Source organism: Ovis canadensis, chromosome Y, assembly GCF_042477335.2.
Source record: "Ovis canadensis isolate MfBH-ARS-UI-01 breed Bighorn chromosome Y, ARS-UI_OviCan_v2, whole genome shotgun sequence".
NCBI classification, from domain to species: Eukaryota; Metazoa; Chordata; class Mammalia; order Artiodactyla; family Bovidae; genus Ovis; species Ovis canadensis.
This window is the reverse complement of record NC_091271.1, coordinates 5,310,190-5,333,377: the sequence shown is the minus strand read 5'-3', so window position 1 is coordinate 5,333,377 and position 23,188 is coordinate 5,310,190. Positions and strand designations below refer to the sequence as shown.

At 46.9% G+C, this 23,188-nt stretch overlaps 1 protein-coding gene across 12 annotated transcripts in view; it reads left to right on the top strand.

The window, feature by feature from the left end:
* LOC138431411 (patatin-like phospholipase domain-containing protein 4) overlaps positions 1-23,188 on the top strand; it is a 120,781-nt gene that overhangs the window by 87,653 nt on the left and 9,940 nt on the right. For 7 of the 12 annotated variants that reach the window (XR_011253681.1, XR_011253680.1, XR_011253684.2 and 4 more), the window contains one exon: positions 21,964-22,015. Coding sequence is in view for 3 of the 12 variants with exons in the window: in XM_069573533.2 (XP_069429634.1) it covers positions 11,047-11,184 (138 nt within the window). In the remaining 9 variants the exon portion in view is untranslated. Of the gene's footprint in view, positions 1-11,046; positions 11,319-21,963; positions 22,016-23,188 lie in introns of those variants that run through there. The other 5 variants (XM_069573533.2, XM_069573537.2, XM_069573546.2 and 2 more) reach the window with 5 other exon arrangements.

Sequence of the window (23,188 nt, the reverse complement as noted above, 5' to 3'; positions counted from 1 at the left end):
TGTCCTATACATAATAGTTTGCATATGCTAACTCCAGGTTCCCAGTTCATCCATCCCCTCCCTGCCTCCCCCCTGGCACCCACCAGCCTGTTCTCCATGAGTCTGTTTCCATTTGTGCCATACTGTAGATTCCACATACAAGTGATAATTTTGTGATATCTTTCTCTTCCTGACTTCCTTCATTTAGTATGATAATCTCTGGGTCCATCCATGTGGATACAAAGGGCATGGTGTCATTCTTGTTCTTGGCTCAGTAGTATTCCATTGTGACATACATACCATGTCTTCTTTATCCATTCATTTGCTGGTGGACATTTAGATTATTTCCATATCTTGGCTATTGGGAATAGTGCTGCTATGAACCTTGAGGGGGCATGTATCTTTTCACATTATGGTTTTCTGTGGGTCTGTGGCCAGGAGTGGGACTGCAAGGTCATAAAGTAGTTCTAATTTTAGTTTCTTTCCTGAGAAACTATCCTCTTTTACAAAGTGACTACGCCAACTTAACATTCCCACCAACACTGTAAGAGGGTTCCCTTTTCTCTACACTCTTTCCAGCATTTGGTATTTGAATTTTTTTTTTTAATGATAGCCACTCTGACTGGTGTGAGGTACTACAACTAGTACCTTATTGTAGATTTGATGCATTTCTTTAACAAGTAGCGGTATTGAGCACCTTTTCATGTGCCTATTGGCCGTCTGTTTGTCTCCTTTGAACAAATATCTATTTCAGTCTTCTAATGGGTCCGTCGGTAAAGAATCTGCCTGCAGTGTGGAAGACCTGGGTTCGATCCCTGGGTCGGGAAGATCCCCTGGAGGACAGCATGGCAACATACTCTAATATTCTTGCCTGGAGAATCCCCCTGGATTCCTGGACAGAGGAGCCTGGTGGGCTGCAGTCCATGGGGTCACAAAGAGTCAGACACGAGTCTGAGTGACTGAGGACACAGCACAACCATTTTTAATTGGGTTGTTTTGTTGTTGTTGCTAAAGAAATAATTCTCTTAAATTACTGCCTTTAACTTGCCCTTCTTGAAGAACATGCTCACTCATAGATTCATTTCCTACTCATGGTCCCTTAGATTCTCTTTGCATCCATCTTTGAACACTGAGAGTATTTCCATAGGAGAAACCAGTTCAGGAAGCATTGCTGGCTCAAAGGGAATGCACAGTTGAAACTGAAAGGTTCTAGGCAAACTCCCCTGCAGAGAAGGCTGTACTAAGACACACTCTCTTAAGAGCTTCTGAGAACATTTTTCTCCCCACCTTTATCAACAATGGAGAGTATCAATCTTTTCAAATTTTGGTGATCAGGAAGGCAAAAATAATGGGAACTGTACCTTGTCTTGATGGGAGAACATATTAATCTTCAGGTGAGTTTGTTTTATCATAGTAAAGATCCACATTGTCCACATTCAGAAACTCATAAGCCAGGGCTTCCCCACCTCTGGGGTCTAAGGCCTGATGATCTGACATAGAGCTGATGTAAAAAACCTCTGCTCCAGGGTTTAAAAGGGATTGGTATTAGGGAATACTTGCAATGCCTCTTTGTGTTTCCTGCTTTCACATCTGAGAGAGTTTTCTCCAAGACGACCTCCAGGGAGCCATTTGGTGTGGCCCCAGGTTCAGACTGTCATTCCTTTTCTCTCTCTTGGAAGCTTACCCTGCCTGCAAAGAGGGGCTGACTCCTAGCTCCTCCTCGGCTGCATCCAGGCACGTGAGGGCCACCCACTCTGGTTCACTTTGTTGTGTGAAAGACGTCATGAAGACTGTTGAGTTTTTGCGTGTCCAGCTTCAGCAGCTGTGTTTGTAACGTCCCCTGCTGGCTCCAGTTTTTCCAGAGGTGGACTCTAAAGTTTAAATGGGGTAGGAGTGCTGGGGGGCGGGGGTGGGAAGATTCTTGCAGGCGAAGTCATCTTCAGATGCATAAGACATCCTGCAGTTCAGAGATACGGAACTTACGCGGATCTTCTGTCTGCGCTTTAGCGTGTATCCCTTGTTCTCTTAATTGCTGTCAACCCTGATCCTGAAAATGTTTGAGTCAAAAATTGTGCTTGTACGCAATTAATCTCATTTGTGAGATTTCACCGTGTTGAATTTCTTTGTACTCCAAAGGTGGCCAACTGGAGGAGAGTTTCCTATTGGGCTGGCCCCATACCATCTTATGGAAAACTGCCAAACAAAGTTCTTGTCCCACCCAATATATTGATTCAGATTGTATAGATATGACCAAAAATTATAAGCATGATGTGATATTTGAATTTTTATTTCAAATTTTAGCTGTATTGCTATTAATAAAGGGACTTCCCAGGCGGTGCTGGTGGTAAAGAGCCTGCCTGCTGATGCAGGAGACATTAAGAGACCCAGGAAAAATCCCTGGGTTGGGAAGATCCCCTAGAAAAGGAAATGGCAACCCACTCCAGTATTCTTGCCTGGAGCATCCCATGGACAGAGGAGCCTGGCGGGCTACAGTCCATGGGGTCACAAAGAGTCAGACACAGCTGAAGCGGCTAAGCACGCAAAGGCACTATTAATAAGATGGAGATTAGAAAGAAAACTTTTTACATGACAAAGGAAATTTGCCAGTTTCCCAAAATTTGCCTTAAAATATGAAGACAGACTTTTGATAAAGACGTTAAATTTCTGTGCAAACAGACGTTTCTCATGCAGCTAGGTCAGCTCACCATTAAGTCTGCTATGCATTCTACATAATTCTAAACCATCTCTGTCATTCAGAAGGGAAGCCACGTATGTATGTTATATTTGCACAAATAGTAGGCTCTGTCAATGAGTGTTTCACTATGAATGCACGTTATACAAATAATCAGCCTGACGATTTAGTATTTGTTTAGGGTTCTTCTAAAATTTACTCACAGAAAGCTGTGGACAGAATTAGAAAGCAGAGCCATGTCCAAAAAGATAATAGATCCAACTTCTCTGCTAATTTAAGTCTTACTTGAGGTGTAGGTAGGATCTAAAGAGGTGTGTTCGTGCTAAGTCACTTCAGTTGTGTCCGACTCTTTGCGACTCCATGGACTGTAGCCTCACAAGGCTCCTCTGTCCGTGGGATTCTCCTGGCAAGGATACTGGAGTATCCTCCTCCTCCTCCAGGGGATCTTCCCACCCAAGGATCGAACATGCGTCTCTTATGTCTCCTGCGTTAGCAGATGGGTTCTTTACCACAAGCACCACCTGGGAAGAAATGCAACTAAGACGTTCATAAAACATGCCATTATTCATTCATTCTCTATACGTTGATCCCATGCGAAGGTTTATCATCCACTCACTAGGCAATGAACGTACATATAGTGAATGGAGTCGGTATACAGTCAGTGTGTCATGAATAGATGATAAACATAGAAACATGCAGAGTACTTTTGGGATGCACAAGGGAAGACATCTGGGATGATTCCAAATTTGTCATTAAAATAAAAGAAGCCAGCTCACGCCTTCAGGGCACGTTAATGACGTCAGCATAGAAGCAAGGTGAATTCTCTCACGGATGACCATTTTCCCATCTCTTGCTCTTGATGTCCGCTTCAGGACTGTCCTTCCCTGTAGCTGCAGGTTGACGCTTAGGAGTTGCATCCGTTACGGTAAACGAGGGACATCCTTTTCCTTTCTTTCCCTCGAGCCAGCTGCTCCTGGTCTGAGCTGAAGACTTGCAGTTGTTACGCTTTGTCAGCTGGCTCCCACTGCTGTGAAATCTGTGAAGGTTTAAAATAGACCAACAACCAACTGCATTTCTTGGTTTCTTTTCTTCTTCTAAGAATGAAGTATATCTTTATTTTCCCTACTGGAGAGTAATTGCTTTACAGTGCTGTGTTAGTTTCTGCCATACAGCAGCATCCATCAGCTCTCAGTAGACAGAGATCCCCTCCCGGTTGAGCCTCCCTCTCCTCCCCACATCCCACCCCTCTGGGTCATCACAGAGCCGTGAGCTGAGCTCCCGGTGCTGTCCGGCAGCTGCCCACTAGCTGTGCGCTTTACGCCTGGTGTTGTGTATACATCAGTGCTGTTCCCTCAGTTCATCCCATTCTCTGCGTCTGCATCTCTATTCCTACCCTGCAAACAGGTTCATCAGTACCACGTTTCTCAATTCCGTATGTATGTATGAACATACAAGTTTTTCTCTTTCTGAGTTCACTTCAGTTCCGTCGCTCAGTCGTGTCTGACTCTTTGCGACCCCATGGACCACAGCATGCCAGGCTTCCCTGTCCATCACCAGTTCCAGGAGTCCACCCAAACTCAAGTCCATGGAGTCGGTGATGCCATCCAGCCATCTCATCCTCTGTCGTCCCCTTCTCCTCCTGCCCTCAATCTTTCCCAGCATCAGGGTCTTTTCCAGTGAGTCCATTCTTTGCATCAGGTAGCCAAAGTATTGGAGTTTCAGCTTCAACATCAGTCCTTCCAATGAACACTCAGGACTAATCTCCTTTAGGATGAACTGGTTGGATCTCCTTGCAGTCCAAGGGACCCTCAAGAGTCTTCTCCAGCACCACAGTTCCAAAACATCAATTCTTCGGCGCTCAGCTTTCTTCACAGTCCAACTCTCACATCCATACATGACTACTGGAAAAACCATAGCCTTGGCTAGACAAACATTTGTTGGCAAAGTAATGTCTCTGCTTTTTCATATGCTGTCTAGGTTGGTCATAAGCTTCCTTCCGTGGAGTAAGGGTCTTTTAATTTTATGGCTGCAGTCACCATCTGCAGTGACTTTGGCACCCCCGAAATAAAGTTGGCCACTGTTTGCAGTATTTCCGCACCTTTCTGACTTACTTCCCTGTATAGCTAGGCTCTCAGTCCATCCCCTTCTGTTCAGCTGGTATTTTCAAAATGTGTGTTTCTATTTATTCATTTGGCTGTGCAGTGTCTCAGTTGCAGCAAGTGAGATCTTTGATCTCCGTTGTGACACATGGGGTGTAGATCCCTGACAGGGTCTGACCCTGGGCGGCCCCCTGCATTGGGAGGATGGAGTCTTAGCTGCTGGACCACCAGGGACGTCCCAGTGCAAAACTCTCCTCCTCGGCCTGCAATTCCAGTTTGTCTGAGAGCCTTACTTCTGCCCATGCTGACTAAGAGCTGACACACACAGGCTCAGTTCCCCGTCTTCACATCTGACCGTTTTCCCTCCTGATGGAGGAAGACAGCTGTGAGACCGCGATTTGCTTCCTGTGAGCCTCTGACTCCTTTCTCCAGGTCTGCTCTATTATAAAAGCTCTCCTCCATGGAGGCTTCTCTTTCCTCCCTGACACCCCTCTTAGGAATTTTTTGAGCAGCCGGTTCACTTGGCTCTTAATGAGGCTAATGCCTAATTAACCCTGGTCAGAGTGACACCAAACTGCAATGACAGTTTCATACATAGAGGAATCTGTATGTGCTAGAATGGCTTTCAAAACAAAGAAGAAGCGTTTCAATTTAAGGATGGATCAGTCTGTGCGTCTTATTCACTGTGTCCTAGCGTGTGTCCTGAGCTGGCCTGTCTGGCCTGAGGTCTGTGTGTGGAGTCCCTGGGCATAAAGCGACATCACTGGTCCCTGAACACGGCAGAGGAAAGCACTACTATTCTACTCGGTTGGCCACAAAGTTAGGAAGATGTTATGGAAAAACTTGGAATGAAGTTTTTTGCCAACCCAATATTTCAGGATGATAAATCACAGAGCAAGTGAGGAAAACCTTAAGGAAACAATTGTATTAGTTCAGTTCAGTTCAGTCGCTCAGTCGTGTCCAACTCTTTGCGACCCCAAGGACTGCAGCACACCAGGCCTCCCTGTCCATCACCAACTCTGGGAGCTTGCTCAAGCTCATGTCCACCACGTTGGTGATGCCATCCAACCATCTCATCCTCTGTCGTCCCCTTCTCCTCCTGCCCTCAATCTTTCCCAGCATCAGGGTCTTTTCCAGTGAGTCCGTTCTTCGCATCAGGGGACCAAAGGGTTGGAGTTTCAGCTTCAGCATCAGTCCTTTCAATGAACACCCAGGACTGATCTCCGTTAGGACAGACTGGTTGGATCTCCTTGCTGTCCCAGGGACTCTCAAGAGTCTTCTCCAACACCGCAGTTCAAAAGCATCAATTCAAAAGCAAACGATTGTGCAGATGATTATAGTTCTGTGACAGGATTTGAAGGTCTGAATTAAAGTAATGCGGGAGAACAGATATACAGTTAATGCCCTTTTAAGGACTTCTTAAGAACATCACAGAGTGGTAGTGGCCCTCTGAATCTATCAACAGTGGAATCGACACAGATGATGGTGTGGGGAAGAAAATGGAATATTACTCAGTCATAAAAAATGAGATAAGGCATTTTCAGCAACATGGATGGACCCAGAGATGATCATACTAAGTGATGTAAGTCAGCCCCCTCCTCCCACAAAACCAAATGGTGCGTGACGTAACTTTTATGTGGAATTTTAAAAAATGGTGTAAGTGAGCTTTCTTACAAAACACACAAACTCAGAGCTAGGAAACAAACTTTTGGTTACCAAAGAGGAAAGAGGGAGGGAGGGATAAATTTGAGTATTTGGGGATTAACAGATACGCACTACGCCTGAAACTAACACAGCATTGTCAGTCAAGCACGTGTGTGTGTGTGTGTGTGTGTGTGCACTCAGTCTTGTCCGGCTCTCTCTGGCCCCATGGACTGTAGCCCGTGGACTGTCCACGGGATTCTCCAGCCAAGAATACTGGAGTGGGTTACCATTTCCTCCTCCAGGGGATCTTCCAGAACCATGGATAGAACCCACGTCTCCTGCATTGGCAGGCGGATTCTTTTTCACAGAGCTACACTGGAAGACCCAAATCACGTATACTCCAATATAAAAAAAAAAAATTTAATTGGAAAGAAAAAAACCTATGGAATTGCCAGACCACTCATTCTGGGGAGAAGCCAATCCCCAGGTGAGTAATGGCGTTTTCAAGCTGACTTGGTTCAGTGACGATGGGCTTAACCACGAATTTGGGATCAGGTTTGAGGGTGGGGGGGCAGGACTCCCCAAGGTCTAGAGTTTCATAGAGATGCTCCATCTCTATGGTGGAGTCTAAGGTAAAGGAGGCTTCCCAAGTGGCTCAGTGGTAAAGAATCCACCTGCAAGGTAGGAGACCCGGGTTTGATCCGTGAGTCAGGAAGATCCCCTGGAGGAAGGCATGGCCACCCACTCCAGTATTCTTGCCTGGAGAATTCCATGGACAGAGGAGCCTGGTGGGCTACAGTCCATGGGGTGGCAGAGTCCAACGTGAGTGAGCACACACAAGGTAAACGCAAATGAGCTGGATGAGCAGAACCCCACTCCAAACTCAGCAGTGGGGTCAGAGAAGAGGAAGGGCATGATTAACAACAGGGCATCCTTGGGAAGCTGTGGTCTAGATGCGATGGAGTTGCTTTCCTACAAAGGCGACGTGGGAACCCTTGGCACATGGCTGAATGCAACCCAGTTGGGAGCTTTGGGAGAAAGGTGAGATTTGGGGACTCTATTTAGGAGGTGGCGGGACTCCCCTGGTTTTTAAAGGAGAAACAAAAGTGTAAGAACTGAAGAGATATCAGCAGGAGGAAGCTCCCAGGTGGGTTATTCAGCCATGCGATGTGGTGGCAGAATGTTCTGTCCTGAGGGGATATTTGGGGAAGAATTGTCCTCCATGAAGTGCAGCTGAATAGGTCTATAGGCAGAGAACTCACGTAGGCAGTGTTGCGTTGTGGCTGGAAAGAATTCTTAACTGAGCAGCATTCTGTAAGGGCTCAGCGTGTCTCGTCGGCTCCAGGAACCACAGGATCAGGGGACCCTCTGGCCTCCAGAAGCAGGTGACTGTGCGTGTGTCTCTGACCCGCCGTGAACTGGGAGGGAGCCAGCTCCACATGCAGGGGCCACGGCAGCATGGACGTCTTCCCAAGAGAACGAACACATCATTTCAACCCCCAGAACATCCCACTGAGAAGTAACCAGAGCCAAACGACAGTTTAAATATATGCCTCCCTTTTTCCTTTTCCATCGGTGGTATGTCTTGATTCTGTCCAGTTACCCCTAGCTTGTGAATTACAGCTCAGTTGGTAAAGAATCCGCCTGCAACACAGAAGACCCCGGTTCTACTCCTGGGTCAGGAAGATCCCCTGGAGAAGGGATAGGCTACCCACTCCAGTATTCCTGGGCTTCCCTTGTGACTTAGTTGGTAAAGAATCCACCTGCAATGCAGGAGACCTGGGTTCCATCCCTGGGTTGAGAAGATCCCCTGGAGAAGGGAACAGCTACCCACTCCAGTATTCTGGCTTGGAGAATTCCATGGACTGTGTAGTCCGTGGGGTCGCAAAGAGTCAGACACGACTGAGTGACTTTCATTTTCACAGTATCTGATATGTTTCTTGCACATAATGGCTAGCAGGTAAGTTTTCAAACTAATTAGAGAACAGGGTTGGCAAAAGTGAATGGATTTCTGTTATTTTAAAAATTCTCCCATCCATAAAATTCCATTTGATACAAAGCTGAATAATCTGCTTAGATTTAAACTTATTGTTAATGAAATCACATCATCTTTGATCCACTCAAATTTCGATCAGATTTATTTTTCCCTCTCTCCATTTATTCAGGGAGTATTTATCAAAGCTGATAAGCTCTGAGTAGGATTAGCAACTTGAAGAAGATCCCTGTTCTCAGGAGAAGTGAAGGTAGGAAGATTTCAGATGATAAAAAGAGAGAGAGAAAAGGAAAACAAATCTCCCTGAGAGCAGAAAGAAACAAGGTCCATCAATAAAGGAATGGACACAGAAGATATGGTGCATGTATCCAGTGGAGTATTACTCACCTGGAGGAGGAAATGGCAACCCACTCCAGTATTCTTGCCTGGAGAATCCCACGGACAGAGGAGTCTGGTGGGCTACAGTCCACGGAATCACAGAGAGTCAGACACAATTGAGCAACTAATGCATAAAAAATGAATGCGATGATGCTCCCTGCATCCACACAGATGTACCTGAAGATGATCAAACCCACTATATACTCCAATATAAAATTAGAAGTCGTAAGCGCTTTCTGCTGGGATGCACAACCCAGCAACATGCCTTTCCCCAACCTCTGGTTTCCCCAGTAACCAGGCAGAGCGTTGGGAAATGCTGCCTCTTGTGGCCACTTCCTGTAACAACAACTTAAAACCAGGCCTTCTGGACGCTTGGCCCGCAACGCTGTAAAAGACACCTGCCCTCAAGAAATGTCCTGGGGAAGAGCACCGAGAAAGAATTCCAAGTAGGGCCCGTTTTTAAGCATCCCAGGTGGTGCCCGCGGTAAAGAATCTGCTTGCCAATACAGGAGTCACAGGTTCGATCCTTGGGTCAGGAAGATCCCCTGGAAGAGGAAACGGCAACCCATTCCAGGATTCTTGCCTGGAGAATCCCACGGACAAAGGAGTCTGGAGAGCTACAGTCCATGGGGTCACAAGGAGTCGGACACGACTGAGCACACGCATGCATGCAAACTTAATTTGCGGTATATATCAAGAGAAATATGGCTTCCTTGAGCTGTTGCCAAGCAAATTCTGGATGTGCTACTCCCTGCAAAATAGAGTTAAGTGTACTGAATCTCCAGGATATAGACTACCATTGACTTGCTTTCAGTTTTATTCAACGGCCAATAAAATTGGGACATTTACCTGGCACCCTTGAAAATGTTTCTACCACCCATAAGGCTCCCTCACCTCCTCCCTCCTGCCCGAGCTCCGTCGGTCAGCACCACCTGCACCCAGCTCCCTGTCTGCGGCGTCTTTGTCCCCCTAAGCTGCCTTCCCTTTCGATTTTCTTTTCTTTATTGTTGTTACAGGAGGAGAGTCTGCAAGTAGTGCTGTGTCTCAAAAAAGCATCTCATTACAGCGCTGGGTATGCATAGCAGTTCTAGAAGTTTCCCTCTGTCCTTTTTATATCTTTAATTACACTTAAGCGTTTCAGGAATCCATTATGTATCGTAATCAAACATCATCTTGCCTTGTGTGTCTACTCCTGTTTCTTATCTAGACGTCTAAGACGACTGGAGTATTTTTACCTATTGTAACTGCATCCTCTCTGGTTTTCCTGGAAGAGACATCTCCAGGGCCTTGGAGCCTGCCAGTGGAGTGAGTTGCCCAGTTAACCATAGTGCTTCTCTGACAGTAAACAAGAGAGAAGATGGAGACAGAAGCTCAGACTGGTATGGACAGACAAACCTAGCTTCTGATCCTCTCTTAGCTGGTAATAAGACACTGATCTCCCGAAACAAAGTCTATTCGTCTCGTGAATATTAAGAGTTATTTTGAAGTTGTTATGGTGACAAACATGAGAAAGGATAATAGCCCAACAGATCTGTTGTCTAGCCGCTCAGTTGTGTCTGACTGCCTGTGACCCCATGGACTGTAGCCCGCCAGGCTCCTCTGTCCCAGAATTTCCCAGGCAAGAATACTGGAGCCGGTTGCCACTTACTCCTCCAGGGGCTCTTCCCCACCCAGGGATGGAACTCGCGTCCCCTGCATGTGGGTTCTTTATTCCTGAGCCGCTCAGCAAGCCCCAACAGACTTGTAATCTTTCCCGTAAAAATAGCGAATTATTCAGGCTCCTCTTCAGAGAGGGGGCACCAACCAGGACAGACATGGCCTCCTTTGCCTTTCATCCTAAAATGCATGTCAGTGCCTTTGTATGTTTGTCAATCATAAATGCCATCTGGACGTTTAGGGGCCAAAATTCCAATCAACTTTTTTCTCTCTTGCAGAAATTCATTATCTATACAGACTTCACTGTTGAAGTCACCTTGACGTAAGGAGGAGAGGGGAAGAATGGAACCTGAAAATAGGTTTAAAGTTCCTTTCAGTGTAAGATGATTTGTAAAGGGAAAGGTTTTTGTGACCTTGCAAAACTCTGATGCCTTTGTTTTGAGATACAGGCAAAGATAAAGTAGAGCAGGGATTGTCACAGAGACAAAGCGTCCTTACAAACCTACAAACGCAGTGGGCTTGTCCATATGTGACTTCAGGAGGGAGACAGACCAGCTTATTAATTAATGTGTGCATGTTTGTATTTTGTTGTTGTTATTTTTCAGTTGCTCAGTCGCGTCCGACTCTTTGTGACCCCATGGACCACAGCACGCCAGGCTTCCCGGTCCATCACCAGCTCCCGGAGTTTACCCAATTTCATGTCCATGGAGTCGGTGATGCCATCCAACCATCGCATCCTCTAGTCACCCACCTTCTCTTCCTGCCCTCAGTCTTTCCCAGCATCATATATGTATGTGTGTGTGTGTGTGTTTGTGCACAGTAATTCAAGAATCCATTATGTACCATAGTAAAACCTCTTCTTGCCTTGTGTGTCTTATGAAAGTGAAAGTGAAGTTGCTCAGTCATGTCCAACTCTCTGTGACCCTCTGCTACTTAGCCCACCAGGCTCCTCTGTCCATGGAATTCTCCAGGCAAGAATACTGGAGTGGGTTGCCATTTCCTTCTCCAGGGGATCTTCCCGACCCAGTTGAACCGTCTGAGCCACCAGGGAATCCCTTGCATGTCTATACGTATTTCAAATCTAGATTTCTAAAGTGACTGCTATTTTTACCTGTTTAACTCCATCCTCTCTAGAATTATATATAAATGTATATATACACACACAGACACATACACGGATGGACACCCTACTTGATACAAGTATAAGGAACATTTCAAAGAGAAAAGGGAACATCATCTTTTTCCTACATGGAAACTTTCTTACCAAAGTTAGAGACGAGAAAAGTACATTTTCCTCCTAAAAGAAAAAAATTCTTGACTTTCTTAAGTGGAGATTCCATACTATCGTTTATTTCCTCCTGTGATATCTTAGGTGTGGGTTGTGGTTAAGTCACTCAGTCGTATCAAACCTGTAGCCTGCCAGGCTCCTCTGTCCATGGGATTCTCCAGGCAAGGATACTGCAGTGGGTTGTCATGCCCTCCTCCAGGGGATCTTCCTGACCCAGGGATCAAACCCAGGTCTCCTGCTTTGCAGGCCTATTCTTTACTGTCTGAACCACTAGGAAAAGCTCAATTATTCCAACACCAGCTGCTAAAACAGAAGCAAAGCCAGCAGTCATATTTACTCAACACTGTTTTGAAGCTGAGCATCCACTGCTACCAATAATGTCTTTTCCTATAACACACCAGAATGAATCAATGGAGTTGTGGTCATTTGTCAAACTCTCAGATGTAAATAATGATATTACATAATATGGTCCAGACAGCGTGCTAATAGGAAATAAACGTGGAACTTTATAATATTTTAAAATTGTACGAATAGTTTTGACAGGAACTAATTTTTTAAAAGCAAGAAGACTAGAGATACAAACACACAGAGAGAAGGGGCTGCCTTACCAAGCCCCACATAAAATAATGAAATCATTGATTAAATGAGAAGATTCAATGATGCCTAAAGGAAGTCATTATCTAGGAGTCTTCCTGCCAACTTGAGACGTGCGCTTCATTTGATTAGTACTACAAACTAAAAGAAAATAAGACAGCACAAGAATGAAGCTCTTAGCCTTGCCTTTCAGTCCCACCATGACGCGGGTGTGAGCAGGCAGTGACAACGGGGAGAACAGAGAGCAGGCCCCATGAAGCACTAGAACCTGCAGCTGAAAACCTGGGCTCACACTACATTTTACAAGATGCACCAGGCTTCCCACGTGGCGCCAGTGGTAAAGATCCCGCCTGCCACTGCAGGAGATGCAAGAGACGCGGCTTCCATCCCCGGGTCGGGAAGATCGCCTAGAGGAGAACGTGGCACCCCACTCCACTGTTCTTGCCTGGAGGATCCCATGGACAGAGGAGCCTGGCAGGCTGCAGTCCACGGGGTCGTGGAGAGTTGGACACGGCTGAGCGACTACACAACCACACAAGGATCAGAGTCCGGCTTCGGTGAGGACTGGAGTCAGGCTTTACTGAGGTCCACAGGCTTTACTGAGGCTTCACTGGGGAACATAGCAGGTTTTATTCAGGACCTGTCAGGAGTGAGAAAAATCAGAGTCAGACAGTATTGAAGACGAGGTCAGACGAGTGGGGATAAGAGTTCAGATGTACGGTGAACCAATGTCTGGCTATATGAGGACCACAGTCAGGTTTTCGTGCGGACCAGATGCAAGCGTTACTGAGGACTACAGTCAGGATTGTATGGACCAGAGACAGGCTCTAAATACAGGTCCAGAGTCACGCTTTATGACAGACAGAGTCAGGCCTCAGTAGACTCAGGCTTTATTTAGGACCAGTGAAGAGGAGCTAAAAAGCCTCTTGATGAAAGTGAAAGAGGAGAGTGAAAAAGTTGGCTTAAAGCTCCACATTCAGAAAATGAAGATCATGGCATCTGGTCCCATCATTTCATGGGAAATAGATGGGGAAACAGTGGAAACAGTGTCAGACTTTATTTTTTGGGGCTCCAAAATCACTGCAGATGGTGACTACAGCCATGAAATTAAAAGACGCTTACTCCTTGGAAGGAAAGTTATGACCAACCTAGATAGCATATTCAAAAGCAGAGACATTACTTTGCCAACAAAGGTCCGTCTAGTCAAGGCTATGGTTTTTCCAGTGGTCACGTATGGATGTGAGAGCTGGACTGTGAAGAAGGCTGAGCGCCGAATTGATGCTTTTGAACTGTGGTGTTGGAGAAGACTCTTGAGAGTTCCTTGGACTGCAAGGAGATCCAACCAGTCCATTCTAAACGAGATCAGCCCTGGGTGTTCTTTGGAAGGAATGATGCTAAAGTTGAAACTCCAGTACTTTGGCCACCTCATGCGAAGAGTTGACTCATTGGAAAAGACTCTGATGCTGGGAGTGATTGGGGGCAGGAGGAGAAGGGGACGACAGAGGATGAGATGGCTGGATGGCATCACTGACTCGATGGATGTGAGTTTGAGTGAACTCCAGAAGTTGGTGATGGACAGGGAGGCCTGGTGTGCTGCGATTCATGGGGTCGCAAAGAGTTGGACACGACTGAGGGACTGAACTGACCTGAACTGAATGTCAGACGTTAGGAGGCGCTGCAGACAATTTCATTAGGGCAGGAATGAGGCTTTCATGGATGTGAGAGCTGGACTATAAAGAAAGCTGAGTGTCAAAGAATGGATGCTTTTGAACTGTGGTGTTGGAGAAGACTCTTGAGAGTCCTTTGGACTGCAAGGAGATCCAACCAGTCCATCCTAAATCAGTCTTGAATATTCATTCAAAGGACTGATGCTGAAGCTGAAGCTCCAGTACTTTGGCCACCTGATGTGAAGAGCCAACTCACTGGAAAAGATCTTAATGCTGGGAAAGATTGAAGGCAGGAGGAGAAGGAGACGACAGAGGATGGGATGGTTGGATGGCATCACCGACTTGATGAACATGAGTTTGAGTAAACTCTGGCAGTTGGTAATGGACAGGGAGGTCTGGCGTGCTGAAGTCCATGGGGTTGCAAAGAGTCAGACACGACTGAGCGACTGAACTGAACTGAGGCTTTAGTGAGGCTTTTAGGAAGACCAGTTGAGGCTGTAATGAGTACCACAGGCTATATTGCCTCAGGGTCAGGCTTTAGTATAGACTAACAGTTGGGCTTTCATGAGAATAAGAGCAATGCTTTAGCGAGGACCAGGCTGAGGGTTTTGTGAGGACCAGAGTAGACTTTGTGAGCACCAGATTCAGGATTTATTACGGATGAGAGTCGACCTTTAGTCGGACCAGACTCAGGCTACAGTGAAGTCCAGAGTCAGATTTCGCAACGACCAGATGGAAGCTGTTAGTGAGGACCAGAGCCAGTCTTCAGTGATGAATCGAGTCAGGATTTAGTGAGGGCCACAGTCAGGCATGAGTGTGGACTGCAGTAAGCGGGTAGTTAGGTCCGGAGAGAAGTTTTAGTGAGGAGGAGTATCAGGCTTGAGTCAGGGCACAAAGAGGGTACAGTGTGGACCAAAGTCAGGTTTCCCTGAGAACCAGGGTCAGGTCTGACTGAGGAGCAGAGTCAGGCCTTACTGAGGACAGGTATCAGGCCTGACTGAGGACCTCAGGAGGCTTTATGAGGACCAGGGTCGGCCTTACTGAGGACCAGAGTCAGGCCTCACTGAGGACCAGAGTCAGGCCTCACTGAGGACCAGTGTCAGGCCTGACTGAGGACCTCAGGAGGCTTTATGAGGACCAGGGTCAGGCCTTAATGAGGACAGGTATCAGGCCTGACTGAGGGCCTCAGGAGGCTTTATGAGGACCAGGGTCAGGCCTTAATGAGGACCGGTGTCAGGCCTGACTGAGGGCCTCAGGAGGCTTTATGAGGACCAGGGTCGGCCTTACTGAGGACCAGAGTCAGGCCTCACTGAGGACCGGTGTCAGGCCTGACTGAGGACCTCAGGAGGCTTTATGAGGACCAGGGTCAGGCCTTAATGAGGACAGGTATCAGGCCTGACTGAGGGCCTCAGGAGGCTTTATGAGGACCAGGGTCAGGCCTTAATGAGGACCGGTGTCAGGCCTGACTGAGGGCCTCAGGAGGCTTTATGAGGACCAGGGTCGGCCTTACTGAGGACCAGAGTCAGGCCTCACTGAGGACCGGTGTCAGGCCTGACTGAGGGCCTCAGGAGGCTTTATGAGGACCAGGGTCGGCCTTACTGATGAGCAGAGTCAGGCCTTCCTGAGGACTGGTGTCATGCCTGACTGAGGATCTCAGGAGGCTTTATGAGGCCACGGTTAGGCATTACTGGGGAAAGGTGTCAGGCCAGACTGAGGACCCTGGGAGACTTTATGAGGAGCAGAGTCAGGCCTTAATAAGGACCGGTGTCAGGCCTGACTGAGGACCTCAAGAGGCTTTATGAGGACCAAGGTCAGGCAATACTGAGGACCATAGTTAGGCCTTACTGAGGACCGGGGTCAGACCTGACTGAGGACCTCAGGAGGCTTTTTGAGGGCTAGAGTCAGGCCTTACTGAAGACCAGTGTCAGGCCTGACTGAGGACCGCTGTCATGCCTGACTCAGGACCTCAGGAGGCTTTATGAGGACCAGGGTCAGGCTTTACTGAGGCCAGAGTCAGGCCTCACTGAGGACCAGGGTCAGGCCTGACTGAGGACCTCAGGAGGCTTTATGAGGACCATGGTCAGGCCTTACTGAGGAGTGATGTCTGGCCTGACTGAGGACCTCAGGAGGCTTTATGAGGACCGGTGTCAGGCCTGACTGAGGACCGGTGTCAGGGCTGACTGAGGACCTGTGTCAGGCCTTACTGAGGAATGGAATCAGGCTTTACCCAATCCAGTACTCAATAAAGCCTCAATTGGACATTACTGAAGCTCGAATGTGGTCCTCAGTAAGGTCTGGCTTTGGTCCTCAGAAATCCCTGATTCTGGTCCTCAGTAAGTCCTGACGCTGGTCCTCACTAAGGCCTGACGCTGATCCTCACTTTGGACTGACTCTGGTCCTCAATAAGGCCTGACTCTGGTCCTCGGTAAGGCCTGACTCTGGTCCTCGGTAAGGCCTGACTCTGGTCCTCGGTAAGGCCTGACTCTGGTCCTCAGTAAGGCCTGACTCTGGTCCGCACTAAGGCCTGACTCTGGTCCTCAGTAAGGACTGACTCTGGTCCTCGGTAAGGCCTTACGCTGGTCCTCATAAATTCCTGATTCTGGTCCCAGTAAGGCCTTACTCTGGTCCTCGGTAAGGGCTGACACTCGTCCTCGGTAAGGCCTGACGCTGGTCCTCACTAAGGCCTGACTCTGGTCTTCAGTAAGGACTGACTCTGGTCCTCAGTAAGGCTTGACTCTGGTCCTCAGTAAGGCCTTACGCTGGTCCTCATAAATTCCTGATTCTGGTCCCAGTAAGGCCTTACTCTGGTCCTCGGTAAGGGCTGACGCTCGTCCTCGGTAAGGCCTGACGCTCGTCCTCGGTAAGGCCTGACGCTGGTCCTCACTAAGGACTGACTCTGGTCCTCGGTAAGGCCTGCCTTTGGTCCTTGGTAAGGCCTGACTCTGGTCCTCATAAATCCCTGATTCTGGTCCTCAGTAAGGCCTGACTCTCATCCTCAGTAAGGCCTGACGCTGGTCCTCACTAAGGACTGACACTGGTCCTCAGTGCACATGGAACATTCTTCCGTATAGATCACATCATTGCCCACAAATGAAGCCTTGGTAAATTTTAAAAATACTGATCCCATTTGAAGCATATTTTGTGTCCACGGTGCTTTAAGATTAGATAGCTACTACACAGAAAAAAACTATAAAAACTGAGACACACGGAGCCTGTATAATAATAAAAATAATGCTTCTGAATAACTAAGGGGCCACAAAGAAATCAGAGAGGAAGAGTAAAAATACCTGGAAGCGAATGACAAAGCATGAGCACTGAAAACCTATGGGATTCATCAAGGCAGTACTAAGTGGGAAGTTTTTCTTTTTTTACATTGCTTAAAACCTTGTTTAAAATTCATAGAATGAATGTTCCAAGTCTTTACCCAATTCATCTGCACAAACAGAAGTTTTAAGAAAGTCTCTTAGATGGAAGTAAGCTTGATTTGCTGAAACATTTGATACTGAAATATGTCAAGGACAAAATTTGAAAGCACTCATCAATTAAGATAAAATGTCAATGGAGGTATCACAGTCATGCATATGTATGAGATGAATGACAATGCATCCGAATATATTTGAAATGTACTTACAAAGTGTATTTTGAAATGCAAAGATCCTGTTTGCCTTCCTCAGCCTTTGACAGAATGAGTCCACGGAAATAAATGAAAATGTAGAGAATATGTACACAGTGATCAATAATCTTTGTTAATAGTTAAAAATTAACTTGTCTGCCTTTGAAGCAGAAAATATAGTTTCTGCTTTTACAAGTATATGTGCGTAGATTCATCAAAAGAATGATGCCTTAGGTGATAAAGAATGTTATAGTCATTTTTTCAGCTCAGTTTTTGAAAAGAAATAATTCTGAAAGTATTCTTTGATCTGAATATACACACACACTTTGATGACAATATAGTAATCACAAGTGTACCATCATCACATTGAGCAGGAGCAAACCACATTCCCCCCAGAACAGGAACTGAAATACCCTTAAAAGTCTTCCACCGAAAATACTTGAGTGGGGTGGTAGGGACGCCTTTCAGAGTGGGTAAGAAATATGTTTCGTGTTACAAACCAAAGTTATAGGCTGAGAGTTTGAATCCCAGGTTGCCTGACTCTCATCTCCAATTCCATCACTTTCTCTGCTGTTGAACCAAGAATAAGCCAACAGAGAAGATGATTAAGGCAGCAGATACTATGAGGCTAATTCACACAGATGCAGGCGGAGTGGAAGATCCCATGGACGGAGGAGCCTGGTAGGCTACAGTCCATGGGGTCGCAAAGAGTTGGACACGACTGAGCAGTACTTTGGCCACTTCATGTGAAGAGTTGACTCGTTGGAAAAGACTCTGATGCTGGGAGGGATTGGGGGCAGGAGGAGAAGGGGACGACAGAGGATGAGATGGCTGGATGGCATCACCGACTCAATAGACGTGAGTCTGAGTGAACTCCGGGAGTTGGTGATGGACAGGGAGGCCTGGGGTGCTGCGACTCATGGGGTCGCAAAGAGTTGGACACAACTGAGCGACTGAACTGAACTGAACTGAGCGACTTCACCTGGGCGGATGCTATCTGTACATGCAAGCAGAGGAAACAGGGGCCTCCCTGGTGGTCTAGTGGTGAAGACCTAACCTTCCAATGCAGGGGGCATGGCTTTTGTCTCTGATTGAGGACCTAAGATCCCATATGCCACGTGGCCACACACAGACACACACAATAGGAAACATCTTTGCAGGCAGTGATCAAATGTCACACAGCCACTGTCTAATGAACTGCTGGTCGCTCCCTGTTCCTACACTGTACACTGTACTTTGTGTACTAGAAAGATGCTATATATAATTATTTTTAATTTCATAAAAACAAAAGAGAAATCTGAATGATTGTGAGCCTGGAAAATCCATATTTGAATCGATCAGGAAAACAGACAAGGCTCTGTAAAACTCAACGAGAAGGCCCCCAAAAAAGGCAGAAAAGGGCACCAACAAAATTAGGCATGAGAAAGTGACCTGGGCAGACCCAGAGATCAGATTCAAAGATTTAAAAGGCAATACAATACACACACCCCTAGGGATAAATCGTGAAATTTTAGCAAAGTGGAGAATATCCTTGAAAAATATAAATGACTAAAATTAACTGAAGAATTTTAGAGGAAGTGAGAAATCTGTGCAAATTTAAAAAAAAGGGGGAAATGAACCCAAAAGGTAGTGGGGAGGGGATGATGGTCAAGGCCCTGGGGTCACATAGATTTACTGATGCGGCTTTGAGTTCCTTCAAGTTCAAAGAGTAAATAATATCAATCCCCTGACTACATGTAATAGACACAGACACACACACATACACACAGGACAGGGGGGATTCCACTATATTATCAGAGGTTTGCATATCTCTGATGGGAAAATCCGATGAATCCAGAGGAGAAAGCAGAGTTCAAAGCAGTATATTCAACTCTGGGGAAAACAAAAAAAAGTCCATTTTTATCTTCTTCAGAAATACAAAGAGCAGAACAGCTACAAATGGAGCTGGTCCCCTGGGAAGGGGAGAGAGAAGGCCAAGGAGCAAGTGGAATCCCAACCCACCCTGTTCTCAGTTACTCGTGCAGCAGAATGATCCGTTGAAGACCAGGGTCATTCCCCTCCATGGGCTTTCCCCGAGCTCAGCCACTTGTCTACATACCCAGAACCCTCCGTCATCACAGCTGGTTTCACGTGATGGTCTTCTGGGGGCCTGGAGGGCATACTGATACTGGGATCTCACCATCAAAAACTCTGTAGACTGTAGCCCACCAGGCTCCTCTGTCCCTGGGATCCTTCAGGCAAGAATACTTGAGTGGGTTGCCATGCCCTGCTCCAGGGCATCTTCCTGATCCAGGGATCAAACCCACGTCTTCTGCATTGCAGGTTGATTCTTCACTGATGAGCCACCAGGGAAGCCCCTATCTTATACATACTGTCAATAGTGTATATATGTCAATCTCAATTCATCCAGCACAGGCAGTTCTACTCAACGCTCTGTGGTGACCTAAGTGGAAAGGAAATCCAAAACAGAGGATGTATATGGAAGCAAAGTGAATGTCTGATTCACTTTGCTGTACACGGAAACTAATGCAATATTGTAAACCAACTATACTCCAATAAAAATTAATTAAAAACATAACAATCCTCATGACTACCCTATGAGGTAAGTGTCATTATAAACTTCAAAACAAAAAACAAAAACATTCTCATGGGGAATAACCTGGAGTGTGGTCTGGGCATCCAGACTGTTGAATCGGGTATGCAAGTCTGAGAACAGCTGGCTTAGAACTCACCCAGACATGGTGAGGAGGTGCAGGTTCTGCTGTGTTGACTGCCTGGGAGGCTGTGTCCTAGCATGCTAAGTTGCTTCAGTCGTGTCTGACTCTTTCCAACCCCAAGGACTGTAGCCCAGCAGGCTCCTCCCTCTATGCGACTTTCCAGGCAAGGATCCTGGAGTGGGTTGCCATGCCCTCCTTCAGGGGATCTTCCCCACCCAGCAGTCGAACCTGCGTCTCATTGGCAGGCAGGTTCTTTACCACTAGCTTCCCTGGTGGCTCAGAGGGTAAAGCATCTGCCTGCTATGCTGCAGACCTGGGTTTGATCCCTGGGTGGGGGAGATCTCCTGGAGAAGGATATGGCAACCCACTCCAGGATGCTTGCCTGGAAAAGTCCATGGACGGAGGAGCCTGGCGGGCTACAGTCCCTGGGATCGCAAAGAGTCAGACAAGATCAGTCTGGTGGTGATAGGTAAATAACTCCCAGTTCCTACTGATGCTGCTGGTCTGCAGACCACATTTCCGAATGGCAGGGGACTTGGAGGTCCTACCTTCTCCTGCCTCCTGTGGGGGCCTGTGGCGACATTCCTTCTCCCCAGCCTGGGTCTCAGTTCATGACAGTCATACCTCAGTGGAAAATCCATGCTCAGTACAGAGATTCCACAAGCTTCACCTTGCAATCTCCCCACTTAGAAATACCAGTCTTCAAGCCTACACATCCACCCTTCCTTCTTGTAGCCACACACCACCCAAAGAAGTCCCCAGAGGGGTTAGGGTTAGAGTGGACTTCTGTGCCCCCCGCCACAACTATCCCCCTCTCTCAACCATTATCCATAGCCATGGCGAACTAAACCCTTCTAGGCAGGAGGAGGCTGTGTCTTGTTACAAAGAACGAAATAATGCCATCTGCAGCAACATAGGACTGTCCTACTGAGTGAAGAAAGTCAGACACAGAAAGAGAAATATCATATGACAAGCTTTGCATTTGGAATCTAAAAAGAAATGATGATATGAACTTACTTACAAAACAGACACTCCCAGACTTGAGAGAATGATATTATGGTAGTGAGGGGTAAGGATGGGAGGAAGGGATAGTATTGGGAAGGAAATTTTGCTCAATACTCTGTAATAACCTTATGGTCCCCAGCGGGGAAGGATGGGGGAAGGGACAGTTATGGAGTCTGGGATGGACATGGACACACTGCTGTATGTAACATGGAGAACCAGCAAGGACCTGCTGGACAGCTCAGGGAGCTCTGCTCAATACTCTGTAATAACCTTATGGTCACCAGGGGGAAGGATGGGGGAAGGGATAGTTAGGGAGTTTGGGATGGACAGGGACACACTGTTGTATGTAACATGGAGAACCAACAAGGACCTGCTGGACAGCTCAGGGAACTCTGCTTAATGCTATGAGCCAGCGTGGATGGGAGGGGAGTTTGGGGGGAGAATGGATAAGTGTGTATGTATGGCTGAGTCCCTGTGCTGTTCACCTGAAATCATCACAACATTGTTAATTGGCTGTACCTCATTACAAAATGAAAAAGTTTAAAAGAAAATTAAATGGAACTAGGCTATGTGTCTCCCAGCATAACCCACCACCAAGGAGGGAAAACATGAATGTCTATTTCTGTCTTCTCTTTCAGGGACTGCACCCAAAACTCCCTCCTGGCATTAAAACACCTCAGGAAAAATAAGGTTCGTTTTCTCATCTTTCAGCTCTTCCATTTTCCCCTTAAAGCAGGATTTCTTCACATCTCTGCGGTGACAAGGGTCTTTTCTAGGTCCCCACTGACATCCGTGCTGCTGTTGGCAATACGAAACTCAGTCTGCAGTCAATGAAACCTTAACACACACACACACGCATGGCAAAAAAAAGTACAGATGATCTTCCATGCCGAGCATAGAGACACAGAGAAGAGATCAAAGGTATGGGCACCAAGGGAGAAAGGGAAGAAGAGTGGGATGAACTAGGAGGCTGGCACAGACACATATACAATATTGATGCTATGGATGAAACGGATAACTCATCAGAACCAGCTGTATAGCACAGAGAACTTTACTCAGGGCTCTGAGGTGACCTAACCGGGAAGGAAATCCGAAAAAGGGAGGAATGATATGTACACGTGTAGCTGACTCACTTTGCTGGATGGCAGAAACTAGCACAGCATTGTAAAGTAGCTATATACTCCAGTAAAAAAAAATTTTTTTAAAAGATGAAATCTGTTGGAGTGAAGGTTCTCAAACTAATGGTTCACTGCCTTTTCCTGGATGCCCAGTGGTACGTGCAGTTAGTTACCTGTGCATTAGTTCCCCTGAGGTCGGGTAGTTCAGTTCAGTTCAATTCAGTCGCTCAGTCGTGTCCGACTCTTTGTGACCCCATGAATCGCAGCACACCAGGCCTCCCTGTCCATCACCAACTCCCAGAGTTCACTCAGACTCGCGTCCATCGAGTCCATGATGCCATCCAGCCATCTCATCCTCTGTCGTCCCCTTCTCCTGCCCCAGTCCCTCCCAGCATCAGAGTCTTTTCCAATGAGTCAGCTCTTCGCATGAGGTGGCCAAAGTACTGGAGCTTCAGCTTTAGCATCATTCCTTCCAAAGAAATCCCAGGGTTGATCTCCTTCAGAACGGACTGGTTGGATCTCCTTGCAGTCCAAGGGACTCTCAAGAGTCTTCCCCAACACCACAGTTCAAAAGCATCAATTCTTTGGCGCTCAGCCTTCTTCACAGTCCAACTCTCACATCCATACATGACCACAGGAAAAACCATAGCCTTACTAGACGGACCTTAGTCGGCAAAGTAATGTCTCTGCTTTTGAATGTACTATCTAGGTTGGTCATAACTTTTCTTCCAAAGAGCAAGCGTCT